This window comes from Microdochium trichocladiopsis (assembly GCF_020744255.1).
Source record: "Microdochium trichocladiopsis strain MPI-CAGE-CH-0230 chromosome Unknown B0I36scaffold_3, whole genome shotgun sequence".
Classification (NCBI taxonomy): domain Eukaryota; kingdom Fungi; phylum Ascomycota; class Sordariomycetes; order Xylariales; family Microdochiaceae; genus Microdochium; species Microdochium trichocladiopsis.
This window is the reverse complement of record NW_025763546.1, coordinates 3,504,095-3,518,303: the sequence shown is the minus strand read 5'-3', so window position 1 is coordinate 3,518,303 and position 14,209 is coordinate 3,504,095. Positions and strand designations below refer to the sequence as shown.

General features: G+C 56.4%; 5 protein-coding genes across 5 annotated transcripts; 3 read left to right on the top strand and 2 right to left on the bottom strand.

The window, feature by feature from the left end:
* Positions 1 to 905: 905 nt before the first annotated feature.
* Positions 906 to 1,605, top strand: B0I36DRAFT_239942 (uncharacterized protein; the record flags this gene model as incomplete). Its single annotated transcript, XM_046149727.1, has 3 exons — positions 906 to 1,034; positions 1,112 to 1,461; positions 1,533 to 1,605. The coding sequence occupies 3 exons, from the start codon at positions 906 to 908 to the stop codon at positions 1,603 to 1,605; spliced, it is 552 nt and encodes a 183-aa protein (XP_046015783.1).
* Positions 1,606 to 2,074: 469 nt separating this feature from the next.
* Positions 2,075 to 5,836, top strand: B0I36DRAFT_318887 (SacI homology domain-containing protein). The gene has a single exon (XM_046153346.1). The coding sequence runs from the start codon at positions 2,248 to 2,250 to the stop codon at positions 5,338 to 5,340; it is 3,093 nt and encodes a 1,030-aa protein (XP_046015782.1). The 5' UTR covers positions 2,075 to 2,247; the 3' UTR covers positions 5,341 to 5,836.
* Positions 5,837 to 5,886: 50 nt separating this feature from the next.
* Positions 5,887 to 8,186, bottom strand: B0I36DRAFT_264958 (uncharacterized protein). Its single transcript, XM_046151193.1, has 6 exons — positions 8,032 to 8,186; positions 7,907 to 7,968; positions 7,693 to 7,843; positions 7,189 to 7,619; positions 6,626 to 7,105; positions 5,887 to 6,523 (listed from the first exon to the last, which is right to left on the bottom strand). Exons 1-6 carry the CDS (start codon positions 8,102 to 8,104, stop codon positions 6,041 to 6,043), a joined length of 1,680 nt encoding a protein of 559 aa, XP_046015781.1. The 5' UTR covers positions 8,105 to 8,186; the 3' UTR covers positions 5,887 to 6,040.
* A 335-nt stretch (positions 8,187 to 8,521) lies between these two features.
* On the top strand, positions 8,522 to 10,481 carry B0I36DRAFT_95630 (permease of the major facilitator superfamily). The gene is made up of 2 exons (XM_046163649.1): positions 8,522 to 8,612; positions 8,859 to 10,481. The coding sequence occupies exon 2, from the start codon at positions 8,875 to 8,877 to the stop codon at positions 10,417 to 10,419; it is 1,545 nt and encodes a 514-aa protein (XP_046015780.1). The 5' UTR covers positions 8,522 to 8,612; positions 8,859 to 8,874; the 3' UTR covers positions 10,420 to 10,481.
* Positions 10,482 to 10,993: 512 nt separating this feature from the next.
* B0I36DRAFT_239666 (tRNA nucleotidyltransferase) lies at positions 10,994 to 12,814 on the bottom strand (the record flags this gene model as incomplete). Its single annotated transcript, XM_046149706.1, has 2 exons — positions 10,994 to 11,898; positions 12,010 to 12,814. 2 exons carry the CDS (start codon positions 12,812 to 12,814, stop codon positions 10,994 to 10,996), a joined length of 1,710 nt encoding a protein of 569 aa, XP_046015779.1.
* Between the last annotated feature and the right edge of the window lie 1,395 nt (positions 12,815 to 14,209).

Genomic DNA, 14,209 nt, shown 5'->3' with positions numbered 1-14,209 from the left:
TACTTGGGAATGGGCTCGACGCCTCCAACTCTGAACAGAGAGGGGTCTTGGCAGCACGCGAGGGCTGGGGTGGGCGGCGCAGAGGTAGCTTTCTTGCTGGCGACAGCAGTACTGGTGGCACAATTGGTGTGGTCAAGCAGAACCCCTCCCTCTTGTCGTTTCTGGGCGGCCCTGAGACCCAGCAAAGTCGGTGGGCAGTTGGAGAGCTTGAATTCCTTGTCCTCCAACGCTGCTCGGAAGCCTCCAGCGAAGGACGAGTGTACGCGGTCTATTGTGTCGCGGTCGTTGTTATGGTTGGAATCTCCCACTCAAGATGACTCTGGATTGTGTCGTACGATCCGTACGCGGGTTGTCGCAATAAATGGCTGGCTGGTCGTGAGCAGATGGACAGAGGCCTCGTGGCTTCGACGGCAGGAGCTGCGCAAGTCAATGGCAGATCCGGGCTGGGGGTGGCTGGGTCGTGGAATTGGACGTCGACTGCCCTGGACGAGAATTCGAAGGCATCGAAATGATGTTGCGGAAAGTGATCCGTCGCCATCCGCCAGCCTGGAGCCTTTGATTTGGGGTGCCCCTTTCCCAGGTCGGGCCCTGAATTGCCGTCCTCCGCCTGGAGCCATGACTAAGGCAGTCAGCGGCGCCCTCGGCGGGTGAGCCGGAAGCTCCCTGTCACTGGGTCGTCAAGTGCTGGTGGGTCTGGTCCGACCGGCCTGTCTGTCGAGCAACTCGCCAGCAGGAACCTATCGCCAAAGCCACGAACCCACCCCGTCCTTGCATCAACGACGCCATCTCACGCTTCCGCCCACAGCTCCAGCGCATCGCCCCTATTCGCACTCCTCGACCTGCCGCGCAGTCGTCCCAATTCGCGAGGTCGATCACCCGAGCGCCCCCTTTCAAAAGCCTTCGCGATGTCTGAAGCTATTACTTCGACCCCAAAGTGGGTGGCCGATCTCAGAAACCCTCCCCCGCCAAAGTCGAAGAGCAACAACATCCCCGACCCTTTCGGTTTTCCATCGTCGTCCTCGGCACTCTCAAAAGTACGGCACATCCTAGCTCCCGACCTTGCGCCTTGAAAGCCACATCATCCGCTAACACCAGCCTACAGAAAGACAAGAAGGACAAGGCTGCCCTGCAGACACGGCCCCAGCCCTCGCCCGAGGAAATGGATACACTTAAGCTCAAGAAGGCATGGGAGGTTGCTCTTGCGCCCGTCAAGAACCTGCCCATGACCGCCATCATGATGTACATGTCCGGCAACTCTCTGCAAATCTTCAGCATCATGATGGTCTTTATGGCTTTCAAGGGCCCTATCATGGGTCTCGTGGGAACAAATCAGGCCTTCGAGCGGTTCGAGAGCGAGACGAACCGCACCAAGATGCTCCAGGCCAGGCTCGCATATATTGCGATGCAGTTTGTCGCGCTTGCGCTTGGCGTGTGGAAGGTCAACTCGATGGGTCTCCTGCCGTACGTCCCTTCAATGAATCCCCGCGTTGATCAACATTTTGTCCTGCTGTAGTGTACTAACCATGACGCAGAACAACGAGGTCAGACTGGTTGGCGTGGGAGTCGCCTCGAAACTACTTGGAGCAAGCTGTGGCAGCTTTGTAGTCCATAATTCCGCAGAACAGTTTCGTGATAAATTGATACCCAACAACAACGATAGTGAAAGCAAAATTGGAGCGCTGCTAGATCCACGTTGAAGAGTCTCAATTCCGGCTGCGAGTAGTCTATCCGGGATGAACCACAAGCACTCATGGCTTTGAAGACCGTAAAAGTGAAAGCAGAGGGCCATGGTTCCTCCTGGGTAGTCCTGCGAGTCTCGATCGTTGGTGCATGTTGTACATCTAAGTGCTCGTCCGATGCCACACTTGACCCAGAATTCGATTCACCTGTTGATTTTCGCGGAGCTGGCATGCATGAAATGACTATTTGCGTCGGCGCTGCAACATGACGTGCGAAAGCTGGGGATGGCGGCCGTGGAGATGCAAGGTGGGGGTGGACTCTGCCTGAGGCTCCAAACGACCTGTGAGGCAAGCGTGCATCACCGCTCGCAGTCCACGCACCAGCACCAAGATATCACGTCTGTGTAGTATCAGTGAATCTCGGCTGTGAACAACTGGATGCCTGCGACAGGACATAGCGATGCGACAGGGCCACACACGAGGCTTTCTGACCAAGCATGCCGCCTGGAGCTAGGCTCCAACTGTCAATAGAGCCTGCAACGATCAACACTCTGCTCCGCTAGACAGGATGGCCGAGGCGGGCGAAGCACCTGCTCTGGACCCGGTTTCGCAAGCACGAACCACGCCGGAAGGACCTGGCAGCCCCGCGGAGGATGCACTGCGCAATGGCACAAGTGACGGGCCGAAGCAGGAGGTGAGCCCGGAGCCGGCTTTCCCGCTGCTGCAGAACAACGCAAGCAGCGAGACCCTGTCTCAAGCAGTGCCACAGCCTAAGGGTGCCGACGACAACGGCGAAGAGCCAGCCATCGCGCAGCCGTTCCTGCGTACAAGCCGGCCCGATATGGCGTCGCGGGAGACCTCGCCTCCGGATGATGACAGAACCAAGCCGGACGATGTCTACACCATGTCCAGGTTCACCCTGTACGAGACCTCGGGCCAGTACTACATCGTGGGCGGAGATGCCACCGAGAAGCGCTACCGTGTGCTCAAGATTGACCGCGACAGCCAGGATGGGGAGCTTAGTATCCATGACGACAAGGTCGTCTACACGCAGAAGGAGATGAATGTCCTGCTGGACACCATCGACGATGGAAACAAGAACAAAGGAGGCATCAAGCAGCGGTGCACGACCTGGGGACTACTGGGCTTCATCAAGTTCACAGGTCCTTACTACATGCTTCTCATCACCAAGAAGAGCATCGTCGCCATGATCGGGGGTCATTATGTATATCAAGTGGACGGCACAGAGTTGATCCCCCTGACGCCGGGCAAGTACAAGCCCAGTGCGGCGAACCCTGAGGAGTCGCGGTTTCTGGGGATCTTGAACAACTTGGACCTCACTCGATCGTTCTACTTCAGCTATTCTTACGATATCACCCGGACATTGCAGTTCAACATCACTCAAGAACGACTCGCCAATGCAGAGGGCCTCCTGAGAGAGCCGTTTGACAATATCAACTCCATGTTTGTCTGGAACACGCATTTGTTGCAGCCGACTGAAGGAATCCTCCAGCACCCCTTCGACTGGTGCAGGCCGATTGTCCACGGTCACATCGACCAGGCAGCTCTGTCGATATATGGACGCGTGGCCTACATCACGCTGATTGCGAGGCGGTCCCGGTTCTACGCAGGTGCCAGGTTCCTGAAGCGCGGCACCAACGATTTGGGATATGTCGCCAATGATGTCGAGACGGAGCAGATTGTGTCCGATTCCTTGACTACCTCTTTCCACGCGCCAGGGCCCAAGCTCTACGCCAGCCCGCAATTCACCTCTTATGTACAGCATCGTGGCAGTATTCCCCTCTATTGGTCGCAAGACAGCACTGGTGTGACACCGAAGCCGCCTATTGAGCTGAACCTGATTGATCCTTTCTATACACCAGCGGCGTTGCACTTTGACAACTTGTTTGAGCGGTATGGCTCGCCCGTATATGTCTTGAATCTGATCAAGGCCAAAGAACGGCAACCAAGAGAGAGCAAGCTGCTCGATGAATACACCAAAGCCATCGACTACCTCAACCAGTTTCTCCCAGAAGAACACAAAATCATACACAAGGCGTGGGACATGAGCCGAGCCGCCAAGAGTAAGACTGGTAACGTCATCGATACCCTCGAGAGCATCGCAGAGACTGTCATCACGACCACGGGGTTTTTCCAGAATGGCGATGGTGACATCACGCCATCCATGGTACAAAACGGCGTGGCGAGAACGAATTGCATCGACTGCCTCGACCGCACGAATGCGGCACAGTTCATCCTCGGCAAGAGAGCATTGGGCCATCAGCTCCATGCACTGGGCGTACTACAGGAGACGTACATCGAATACGATACGGATGCCGTCAACATGCTGACCCACATGTACCACGACCACGGCGATTCTATTGCTGTGCAGTATGGTGGCTCCCAGCTGGTCAACACCATGGAGACGTATCGCAGAATCAACCAGTGGACGAGCAACTCGCGCGACATGATTGAGAGCTTCAAGCGCTACTACAACAACTCGTTCCTCGATAGCCAGCGGCAAGAGGCATATAATCTGTTCCTGGGCAACTACATCTTCGCCCAGGGACAGCCCATGCTGTGGGATCTGTCGACGGATTACTACCTTCACCACGCCGACCCACGAGCTTGGTCACAAAAGGCACAGCACAACTACGTGAAATGGTTCAACGCCGCCAATCTTGAGAAGAGGGTCCTGCCCCCATACGTACCACCGCCGCCGGGACTAAACGACAAGCCAGTCTCCTATTTCGATGACTACTGGCTAGAATACTATAGACCAGCCACGCTGTCGTCGTTCCAAAAGATGTTCCCGTATAAAATGAACTCGACGATCAGGTACATCCCAGTGAAGCAGGCGGAGCAGGGCAAATACGATCTCAGCCCATTCAAGGTCCGCGTCGAGGGCGACCACGAGGTGCATGAACGCAAAAAGGCGGCGGCGGCGGCCAAGAAGGGCGTCGTGATTGTCGACCCCAGCAAGCCGACACCGATACCAGAGGAAGACAACGAGTCAACGCAGCAAGGGAGCAGCTCGCGGGGAATATCCCTCCAGCGTTGGCTGCAGCCACACCACGACGATAACAAATCCAGCGGCGCCCCGCATGGCATCATGAAGAGCGTCTCGGAGCAGCAGCAGCACAATGACCCTCTGTCAGCCTCGGCCGACGGATCCAAGCACAAGCGCACGCCCCAGGAGAAGACGAGGGCGGCGCAGGGCACCTTCACGAAGCTGATCCACGAGTCTCTCAACCCGAGCGTCAGCCTGCAAGAGACGGACGACTACGCGCGGTACGTGCGGCACCCAGAGACCCTGCCGCTCGTCATATCCAGCGACGCCCCGCCCGACGTGGACTCGACAGAGTACCAGGAATACCTGAACAGCGGGAGCTGGCAGACGGACGGGGGCGGCCTGCTCGGCGTCACGACAACCATATCCACCACGGGGGCGGGCAACACGACCATCCCTACCACGGCGGTGGGCGCCGGCGCAGGCACGGTGGCGACGAGCGAGGACGACCTCGCCGCGTACTGGGAGCAGCTGCGCGTCGCCGAGAACCCGCTGACCGTGACGGACGACGACTTCACCAAGAAGAGATACAAGGCGTATCGCAAGTGGCTCAGAGGCAAGTCCCTGTTCAAGCAGCAGCCCGTCGACTAGGTCTCGGCTGGGGGCTATGCGGCCGCAACAGCGGTCGGGACCGGGGTCGGGAAAGGCGGTGGTGGTAGTGACGGTGGGCTCGGTGGTATTGGTTGTTGTGACGACAATGACTGTGGCCTAGGCAAGAGGGCGTCGATCTTGTCATCGGGGGCCGAAGACTCGGGGCTCATGATGCGTGTTGGGGGCGATGGTGGCTTTGACGAGGAGTACGGCGGCTGTAACTCTGTGGAAGCAACGCCTATGACTGACATATTCGACCTGGAAGATTGAGGCCCACTATCTGTTTCTGGGCCTAGTCTAGTATATGTACTTCTGCAAGCGAACGGCCAGCGAGCGGCTCTTGTTATTAGTTTAACTTTAAACTTGTTGGGAAAGACTTCAATAGAGATCTCGAGATTATCAAAGATGTTGAGGTTGCGCAGGGACGGCTCGAAACCCGTAGCTTCTAAAGCCAGCCGCGTCGATCACCGCGACCAAAGCTGGAGTCTTCCATCAATTTGTGAATGGTTACACGTCGTGTTTGACCGGGAATCACGAGAAGGGTATGGGGCAGAGCGATAATGCGCAGTTTATTCTTGGTAGGACAACCTCGTACGATTCCTTTGGATATTTGCCGCTGCTCTTTGATACATGATTTCACATTCCCACAAAACGCTTGAAGCCTCTAACGATACGTGCCGCAACGGTTGACACCGGATGCTCAAGGACCAAACAACTCCCCGAGAGACCTGTGCTTCTCGACAAGTGGCCGCACACGCTCTGATAATGTCCCACCACCGACACTCCGGCGGCTCTCTTCAATCTTCTCCCCATTGCCGCTTACTGGATCTGAGTTTTGATGTTCTTCTTGTGATGTGGTCAGTATTGCGTCTAACATGCGTGCGTTATGTTTCAGCTTCTCTTTGATAACTGAAGCTTCCAACATGACCGTATTTGGCGCCCCCCGGTGTTGGTCGTCTTTCTCTGGGTTGTCCTGCCCATCGCTGTTGTTTGAATGCTCATCCTCTTCTATCCGCAGCCAGCACAGCATGAGCATTTTGATAATGTTATTCGCATAGTTGGGGACGCGCGGCCAGCATGTGTTTTGCACTGCGCGCAGGGCGTCAAGCGCGGCGATCAGAGAGGCCGGATGGACTGTGGCGAAAGGATCGGAGATAATGGCAGACAGCATTGGGATGGCATCCTGTTCGCGAGGTTAGGAGGTCAGATGGATTGAAAATACAAGGCACAAAAGATAATAATGAGTAGACAGCCCAGGTAGAAAAGACCAGAGATGGTGCCTCACCTTCAAGTGCTTCACAGCGAAAATCCCCATCCCATTCACAACAAGTTGTAATTGCTTGCACAAGACTTCAACAATGCGGATGTACTCGCTTGAGTGCTGGTATGCGGTCAGAATGCCCTCGCGGACAATCTTGTGGACCAGCTTGCGCTGCTTGTCGCTGAACTTGGGATCACTTTGTGGTTTTGACGTGTTGTAATCTGCGTCAATGCCAGCTATAGCGAACAGAGCCGAGTATGTGGCGTTAAGCACCTGTACGGACTCGTCCTCAGGGGTCAGGCTGGGGAGATATAGCACAGCAGGGAATATGGCGTCTTCAAAGACTTGCGCGAGGCCAGTTTGTTGCATCAGATCTGGAGGACACTTGGACCAAAAGGCCTTGAAGATGTCAAGAGATTTGAGTTTTAACGGTGTGTCCGTCTCATCTAGAAGAGTGAGTAAGACTGGTGTGAACTGATGCCAATTCTTCTGAATTGTTTCGCGCTGTCATGGTAGCAGAAATGTCAGCGAGACTCTCAGATAGAGGTCTCCGGGTGTAACCAGACCACCAGGATCGGAATACCTACGTCGGCGTGGTCGACAGTCCATGCAAATACGGTGATTGCGTATCGGCTCTGGTATTTCCAGGGCTTGTTCGCCTCTGCGTCGGCATTGAAGGTATCGTAACGACTTGTCTGCACAAATTCGGCTTTGCGTCCGGACGCAGTCACTGTTGCGGGTCGGGATTTTGAGAACAATGGGCGAATGAAAGCGTGTAGAACATCCTCCAGGATGAATTGTTGGACACTGGTATTCCCATGGTCAAAGTGAGCGTCTAAGACTTCTTGTGCAGATTCTGCAAGATCAGGATCCGACCACTGCACCGTCGCGTCGGTATATGCTATTAAAGCAACGGTGGCTGCAGCGGACAGTTCGACATCGTCTTGTGACGTGATCAGATGTACCAAATCGATGCCAATGCTTGCTGATTGGCGCACATTCTGGTAGTCGGCAGTGTCTGTAGATAAATGTCAGTTGGGCACCTCGTTCCGAGCCTCGAGTCAGTAACTCCCAAAATTTGCCTCACTCACCACCATCTTGCGTGATTGTTAATGTCGGCGTCATAAGCTGTGCAATGGTGTTGATGATTCCCGCGAGAGGCTCTCGTGAAGACTGGTCATGGACAAGGTCTGGACGAGCTTCAAGCACGGCCAATGCCGTCAGTAGAGCGCCTGGCCTATCCTGGGAATTCCACTACTTTAGTTGATGGTGAACATGGTGTGACACAGGATCATACAGTTGTACCTTTTCGCCGTGGTGGCGTAGGAACTCATCGACTTGTTGTATTGTGACCTCACTCAGATCCACTGGCGTATCGTCAGTTTGTGGGCCGCTGGCAGGTTCGCCTGGTTCATGATGATGGAACATACAGTTGGGGTCGATTGTTGTACTGCGGGCTGTCTGTGTGGCACGAACAGCCTCGTAGACTGCCTGCAAAGCCATCACATGCACATTGAACCAGTTGCCTCCCAGTTCTTACGCAGTGGCTACATGATGTGTGGTCTGAGGTTGGTGTTGTGTAAGTTGGACCCTTGCACGGCGCCTTTGAGGGTCCACGGCTGCTGCCCTTGAAGCTCATGGAGCCGAGTGGAAGGTGCAACAGCTGGTGGGTCACCTGCCAGCTGCCACCAAAAGCTTGTATCCTGCACCGCGCAAAACGAGGCGTCGCACTTTCCATAGCCGGGCACTAATTGACTTTGAGCCGCATGTCTAAGTCTGACATGGCCAGACTTCAAGGGAGTTGGCATGGCTGCCCCAATGCGACGGTGCGAGATCGCCCATGTCTTGAAGTCCGCTTCGAAGCACCCAATTCCCAATCGGCAGTTCGGGATAATCAATCCTTTGGTGCGATGGCACGGCAGAATGGCCTGCGATTGTTTGCAGATTGGCCATGGTAATATGAGCTGCTGAGTCAGGCGTTGTCATCCGCTTCTAAGGCGTGCGAGAAATTGTAAGCCGGCACCAAACTGTCCGATCCCCACTTACATAATCCGCACCCTGTATTACAGTATCACAGGCATCGAGACGAGTGCCGGAAGATGGCTAGTTCCAGGGGTCCCTGACCCAACTATATCTAGACCCCCGGACGTGCTTGACTCTTTCGCCTCCCCCTCCCGGCCGGCGGCAGGCTGTGGCTTTCTTCTCTTCCGTCGCCTTCCGAGTCGTTGTCGCGGGCCATTGCACTGACACAGTCAAGAGCCCAAGCAGTCACAATGTCACATTCCACAGTCCCAGTCGGCCTGCCACCTCAGGACGTGGCAAAGACGACCGTATACGAGGCCCACGGCGATGCGGAGTCGCTCCGGCCCGGGCCCGGTGCCGGTCAAGTTGGCGGCAACGGGACCAGCGACGGCGACGGCGCCGATGACGATGATGATGATGAGACGGAGGATCCGGCACACATCAAGATGCTGGAGCGACGGCTGCGGCGCAAGGTCGACCTGCGGCTGTGCACGATTGCGGGCATCCTGTGCTCGCTCAACCTGCTCGACTCGGGCGTCATCAGCTCCGCGGCGGTCACGTCGATGCCCGCCGACCTCGGGCTCGAGGGCAACCGCTTCAGCGTCAGCATCTTCATCTTCACCATTGCCAGCATTGCCTTCCAGCTGCCGTCGACGATTGCCTGCCGTACCTTTGGGCCTCGGTTGTGGTTCAGCTTCATCACCTTCTGCTTCGGCCTCATCACCATGTGCACCGCCTTCATCCAGACCTGGCAGCAGATGATTGCCCTCCGCGTCCTCCTCGGCGTCGCCATGAGCGGCATCTACCCGGGCCTCTCGTACCTCATCTCCGTCTGGTACCCCCGCCGTGAGCAGCAGACCCGCTTTGCCTTCCTCCAGAGCGGCGAGGTCATCATCCTCGCCACCGGCAGCATCGTCAACTACGGCCTCAACCAGCTCGATGGCCGTGGCGGCATTGCCGGCTGGCGCTACATGTTCCTCGTCCAGGGCATCATCTCCATGGCCATCGGCATCCTCACCTACTTCTGGATCGTCGATTTCCCCGAAAACGCCCACAAGTCCTTCTACTTCCTCACCCCGGAGGAGCAGGCCCTGGCCGTCAAGCGCATCAACGCCGACCGTCACGACGTCGAGCCAGACCCCTTCGCGTGGTCCAAGATCTTCATCCACGCCCTCGACCCCAAAGTCTACGGCTTCGCCGTCATGTTCTTCCTCCTCAACCTCGTCTCCACCTCCCTCTCCTACTTCCTCCCCATCATCCTGCAGTCGGGGATGGGCTTCTCCGCCAACGAGGCCATCCTGCTCTCCGCGCCGCCCTACTACTATGCCGTCATCCCGGTCCTCCTCTCCTCCATCGTGGGCGACAAGTACAACCTCCGCGGGCCCGTCATCATCTTCAACTGCCTCTGCCTCGTCGTCGGGTTCTGCATGCTCGGCTTCGCCTCCCAGGTCACCGTCCGCTACATCGGCACCTACCTCGCCACGGGCGCCTACATTTCCAACTGGGCCGCCCTGAGCACCTATCAGGCCAACAACATCGCCGGCCAGTGGAAGCGCGTCTTCACCGCCGCCACCGTCGCGGCCATGAACGGCGCCGGCGGCATCGCTGGCAGCTTCATCGTCAGGAGCGACGAGGCCCCGGGCTACATCACCGCCGTGTGGGTCTCGATCGGCTCGCATCTGGGCATCATCTTCCTGGTCGGCGTCTTCTCGGTGTGGTTCTGGTCCCAGAACAAGCTGCAGGGCTCAGGCAAGCTTGTGCTCGAGGGTGTGAGGGGTTTCAAGTACACGTTTTAGAGCCCCGCGACGGGGAGAATCTTGGTGATGCGCGAAAGACTGGCAGAAGCCAAAATTCTTTGAAATGAGGAAATGAGGAAAGGAGGAAAAGAAGGCCGAGACGTCAAGCAAGAAGAGCTCTCGTCAAGTAGAAAGATTTAAATGTATACGACGTATGGTAGACGATCTACACAAAAGCAATATACCCCTTTGGTTGTCTCTCTCTCTCTGTCTCTCTTTTTCTGCAATAATATCGTGATCATTTCGTGTCACTGTCACAACTAGGTGCGACACTGACCTTCGCTCATTCATGTTCTATATGCTTTTCCACCATGCAGTCGTAAAGTTGCCAAGATTCATGCTTGACCTCTTGCGCAGAAATCCAAACGCCGTCTTGTCTAACCCGCCTATCCGCATGTTCGTTTCCCAGACAAGCTCATTTTCTTACTTTTGTCTTCACTGTTCCTTCCTCCGTTCACTCGCTCGGCCAGTTCTTTTTTTCCATCAACTGCACACAAGAGAGACTCTCGCCTCCTCACGGGTATCCTGCCCCCCACGGAAATTTTCAGAACACCAGCAAAAGAAAAAAAGAAGTCTATTTCCTATCGGGGACACCCAACTCGGCTCTCTTGCCCTCGACCTCGTCCACCGCGCCCTGAGGATCCGTGGCGTCCGGGTGCCGCAGCTGCCACGCGACACACACGTCCAGCGCGGCCGTCATCCACTTCCCTGGTTTCACGCCCAGCGCTTTGGCAAGCTGCGTGCCGTCGATGAGCCGCTTCAGGGAGGGCGCCTCGAGGACGTCCAGGTCGTGCAGGTGGTCCAGAAAGCGCTGCCATTGCGCGAGGAAGGCTTCTTCGTCTTCCTTTTCTTCTCCTTCTTGTTTTCCGTCTTTCCCGGTACTCGTTGCTGTCGTCGCTGTCGTGGCAGGCAGCACCTCCATTGCCTCGACGAGCAGCGCGTACAGCACCTGCAGCCGCCAGTGCCCGCCCCTCGCGTCCCAGCGGCGGATCGCCATGCCGAACGTGTCCCGCTCGCCGACGCGCGGCTCCCGCCGCATCACGACGTCCTGCTTTAGCGCCAGGATCTCGGCGCGGTTGTTGTGGGCGGCGGTCACCAGGTCGCAGAACCTCGTCGGCGTCTTGATGCCCTCCCGCGCCGCGAGGGTGACCGGTGGCGGCGGGACTTTGCCGGGCCCCTTGTGCGGCCTCGCGGAAGAAGCGGCAGAGAGGGGTTCCCAGGGGACCAGCGCGGTCAGCGTCCACGCGTAGTAGGCGGCCTCGTCGTGGCGGACGAGCACGTCGTAGACGGACCCCGGTGTCTTGCGAGCCGCAAGCTTGGCGAAGAGGTTGTATGCGACGCTCCACTTGCTGATGTCTGGTTTCGAGCTATCTGCTGCTGCTGCTGCTGCTGTTGTGGTGGGGGACGTCAGGTCGGTGAAGATGGCGTGGTAGAGAGCGAGGCGCTCAATATACTCGAGGGCTTCTCGGGGGTGTTTGCCTACAAAACATCTGTGTTTAGTCGATTTTTCCCACAGCATGAACGCCATGAGCAGCATCGCTCGTCATGCAAGCCCCATGGCCAGCATGGCGTACGCGCGCGCAGACATACCTTTCAGCATCTTCTCAATCTCGACGCCGACCCGCTCCCTGCTGATCTTGACCCGGAGAGCCTCAAGGACCCGGTCATCGCCCATGACCTTTTCGACCGCAGGATCGATGCTGAACTGCAGCCTGCTGGCAAACCTGACGAGCCGCAGCACCCGCAGCGGGTCATCCGTGAAAGTCTGGAACGGCTCGAGCGGCGTGCGTATGAGCCTCCTCCGCATGTCCTGCAGGCCGGTGGTGAAGTCCTCGACCTCGCCCGTGCTGAGGTTGTAGAAGAGGGCGTTGACGGTGGCGTCGCGCCGCAGGGCGTCCTCCTCGGCGGTGCCAAACTCCACCTGCGGGTTGCGGCTGTCGTCGGTGTACGTCTCGCGGCGCAGGTTGACAAAGTCGACGTCGAGCCCAAAGAGCTTGATCGTCGTCGTCTCCAGGTGCTTCGACTTGTCCGGGTTGCGGGCAATCTTGTGCAGGTTGCCAATGTCGGACTGCGAGATGGCGTGCCGCGCAATGACGGCCGGGTCCTGGCACAGCTCGCATAGCTTCAGGGCAAACGCCTCGCCCGTCATCGTGTTGATGGCCGTGTCAATGTCGACAGATTCGGTGCCCAGCAGCTTGTCCCGCACCCAGCCGCCTGCCCACCGCAGGACGACCGGCTCAGCAGTTGTTGCTGGTGTTTCCGATGAGCCATTCTGCTGCAGGCTGTGGTTGCTGTCCCTGATAGACCGGGCGACATCGAGCAGGAGCTCCTTGAGCTGGCGCTCCTTGTCCGTCAACGAGATGGCGGTTGACGTCTCTGTCGGGCCAGTGGCCATTTTCCGAATCTGAGTGGACCGCGGGCTGCTAAGGTGGGAACCTTCGAGGCTGTCTGCCTTCCTCTTGGGCATGGGACAGGCGCAGTGGTAGGCAGCCCTGGCAGTAGATGCGGACTGCTGGGGGAAAGCAACGGCGGCGTATAAAAGTGGCCGGCGCAGGCGGTGCATCGAGGGAGTACGCGGGAGTGACTCAACTCGGCGAGCTTTTCATCCTGTCAGCCGTTCACGGCCTCAGTTGATGTTTCTGCAGTCGCTCCAAGGTAGGCTTGAGTCACTTTTTGGTTTCTGGTGGTGCCAGGCGTGCAATCTTCTGATGAGATTTGACCCCGTCGCAGGTTGTATTTGATTTTTTTCTTCAGCGCCTTTCCCACGGCAGTCTGTAGCGAGCGAGTGGCTCTCTCATGAGGTTGAACAAGGCTGCTGCAGCCAGCCCCACGTTTGACGTTCGCGCATGTGGATAGGGCATATGGTCCGTGCATCAAGGCGGGAGAGACTGTGCTGGAGGCGAGCTGTGCTCTGGCTTTTGGCATTCTCAAGGAGACAAGCACGACATCCTGTCCTTTAATTGGTGTCTGCTGAAATTTCATATTGACGTCTGGTGACACTGTATCTATACTAGATTGAAAGCTGTCCTTGATTATTTGCAAAGTTGTAGACCACATTTCGACCATGAAAGATATGGGTCCCTCCAATCTGCTCCAAGTGCCCATGTACTGCAATTGTCCGAAATCGAGGTACAGCTTACTTGGAAGACATGATTTATGTCCCAAGAAAGAAGAAGAGGATTAGCTATTCTACAATTCCTGCTCCAACTCCGCTGCTAATCCGTACTGGAAGGCTTATAAGTTGCGTTCCAAGATGGTTTCAGCAATTCAGATGTCGGCAAGGCTCAAAGCTCTAGACACAAGAGCAACCGTTGCCCATTAATGTAGACAATTTGGCGCTACTCCACGCCCGGTGTCGAAACAGAAGAGAATTGATTTTCTGTACCTCAGCCAATATACTTGTTATTCCATTCTTTCACGGTATCATAGCATCGACTTGTGCTCTCCTATTTCAGGAGAATAGAGACCTGGTCAGGTCCGGAAGATGGCATGATAAAGCGATACAGGATGATCAGCAGCACACCACTCTACTGTTTGCCCTTATCAATAAAGTGGATGCTGCCGTATCTCGTAGACAGAACTCGTTGCTGCTCACATGTGCTTCGCTCCAAGGTGCATCACCTTCAACTGTGCCATCCTGGCAGGAACCTTGGTTGAATACATGACCCATTTTTGATTGCCATGGTAGATTTAGCACGACAGGATACGAAACAGGTAGCACAAACTGTGCAAAGTTCCGGTAATTATCATCCTCACACGAATCAAGCTTGTAAAGTGAACAAGACGGGTG

Excerpts from the sequence above, each read along its gene's own strand:
- B0I36DRAFT_318887 (XM_046153346.1), top strand. The coding sequence starts at position 2,248 with ATGGCCGAGGCGGGCGAAGCACCTGCTCTGGACCCGGTTTCGCAAGCA.
- B0I36DRAFT_264958 (XM_046151193.1), bottom strand. The coding sequence starts at position 8,104 with ATGGCTTTGCAGGCAGTCTACGAGGCTGTTCGTGCCACACAGACAGCC. Across the intron at positions 7,844-7,906 it reads TACGCCACCACGGCGAAAAG|GATAGGCCAGGCGCTCTACT; the intron begins GTACAACTGTAT and ends TGGAATTCCCAG. Across the intron at positions 6,524-6,625 it reads TCGCTGTGAAGCACTTGAAG|GATGCCATCCCAATGCTGTC; the intron begins GTGAGGCACCAT and ends CCTCGCGAACAG.
- B0I36DRAFT_95630 (XM_046163649.1), top strand. The coding sequence starts at position 8,875 with ATGTCACATTCCACAGTCCCAGTCGGCCTGCCACCTCAGGACGTGGCA.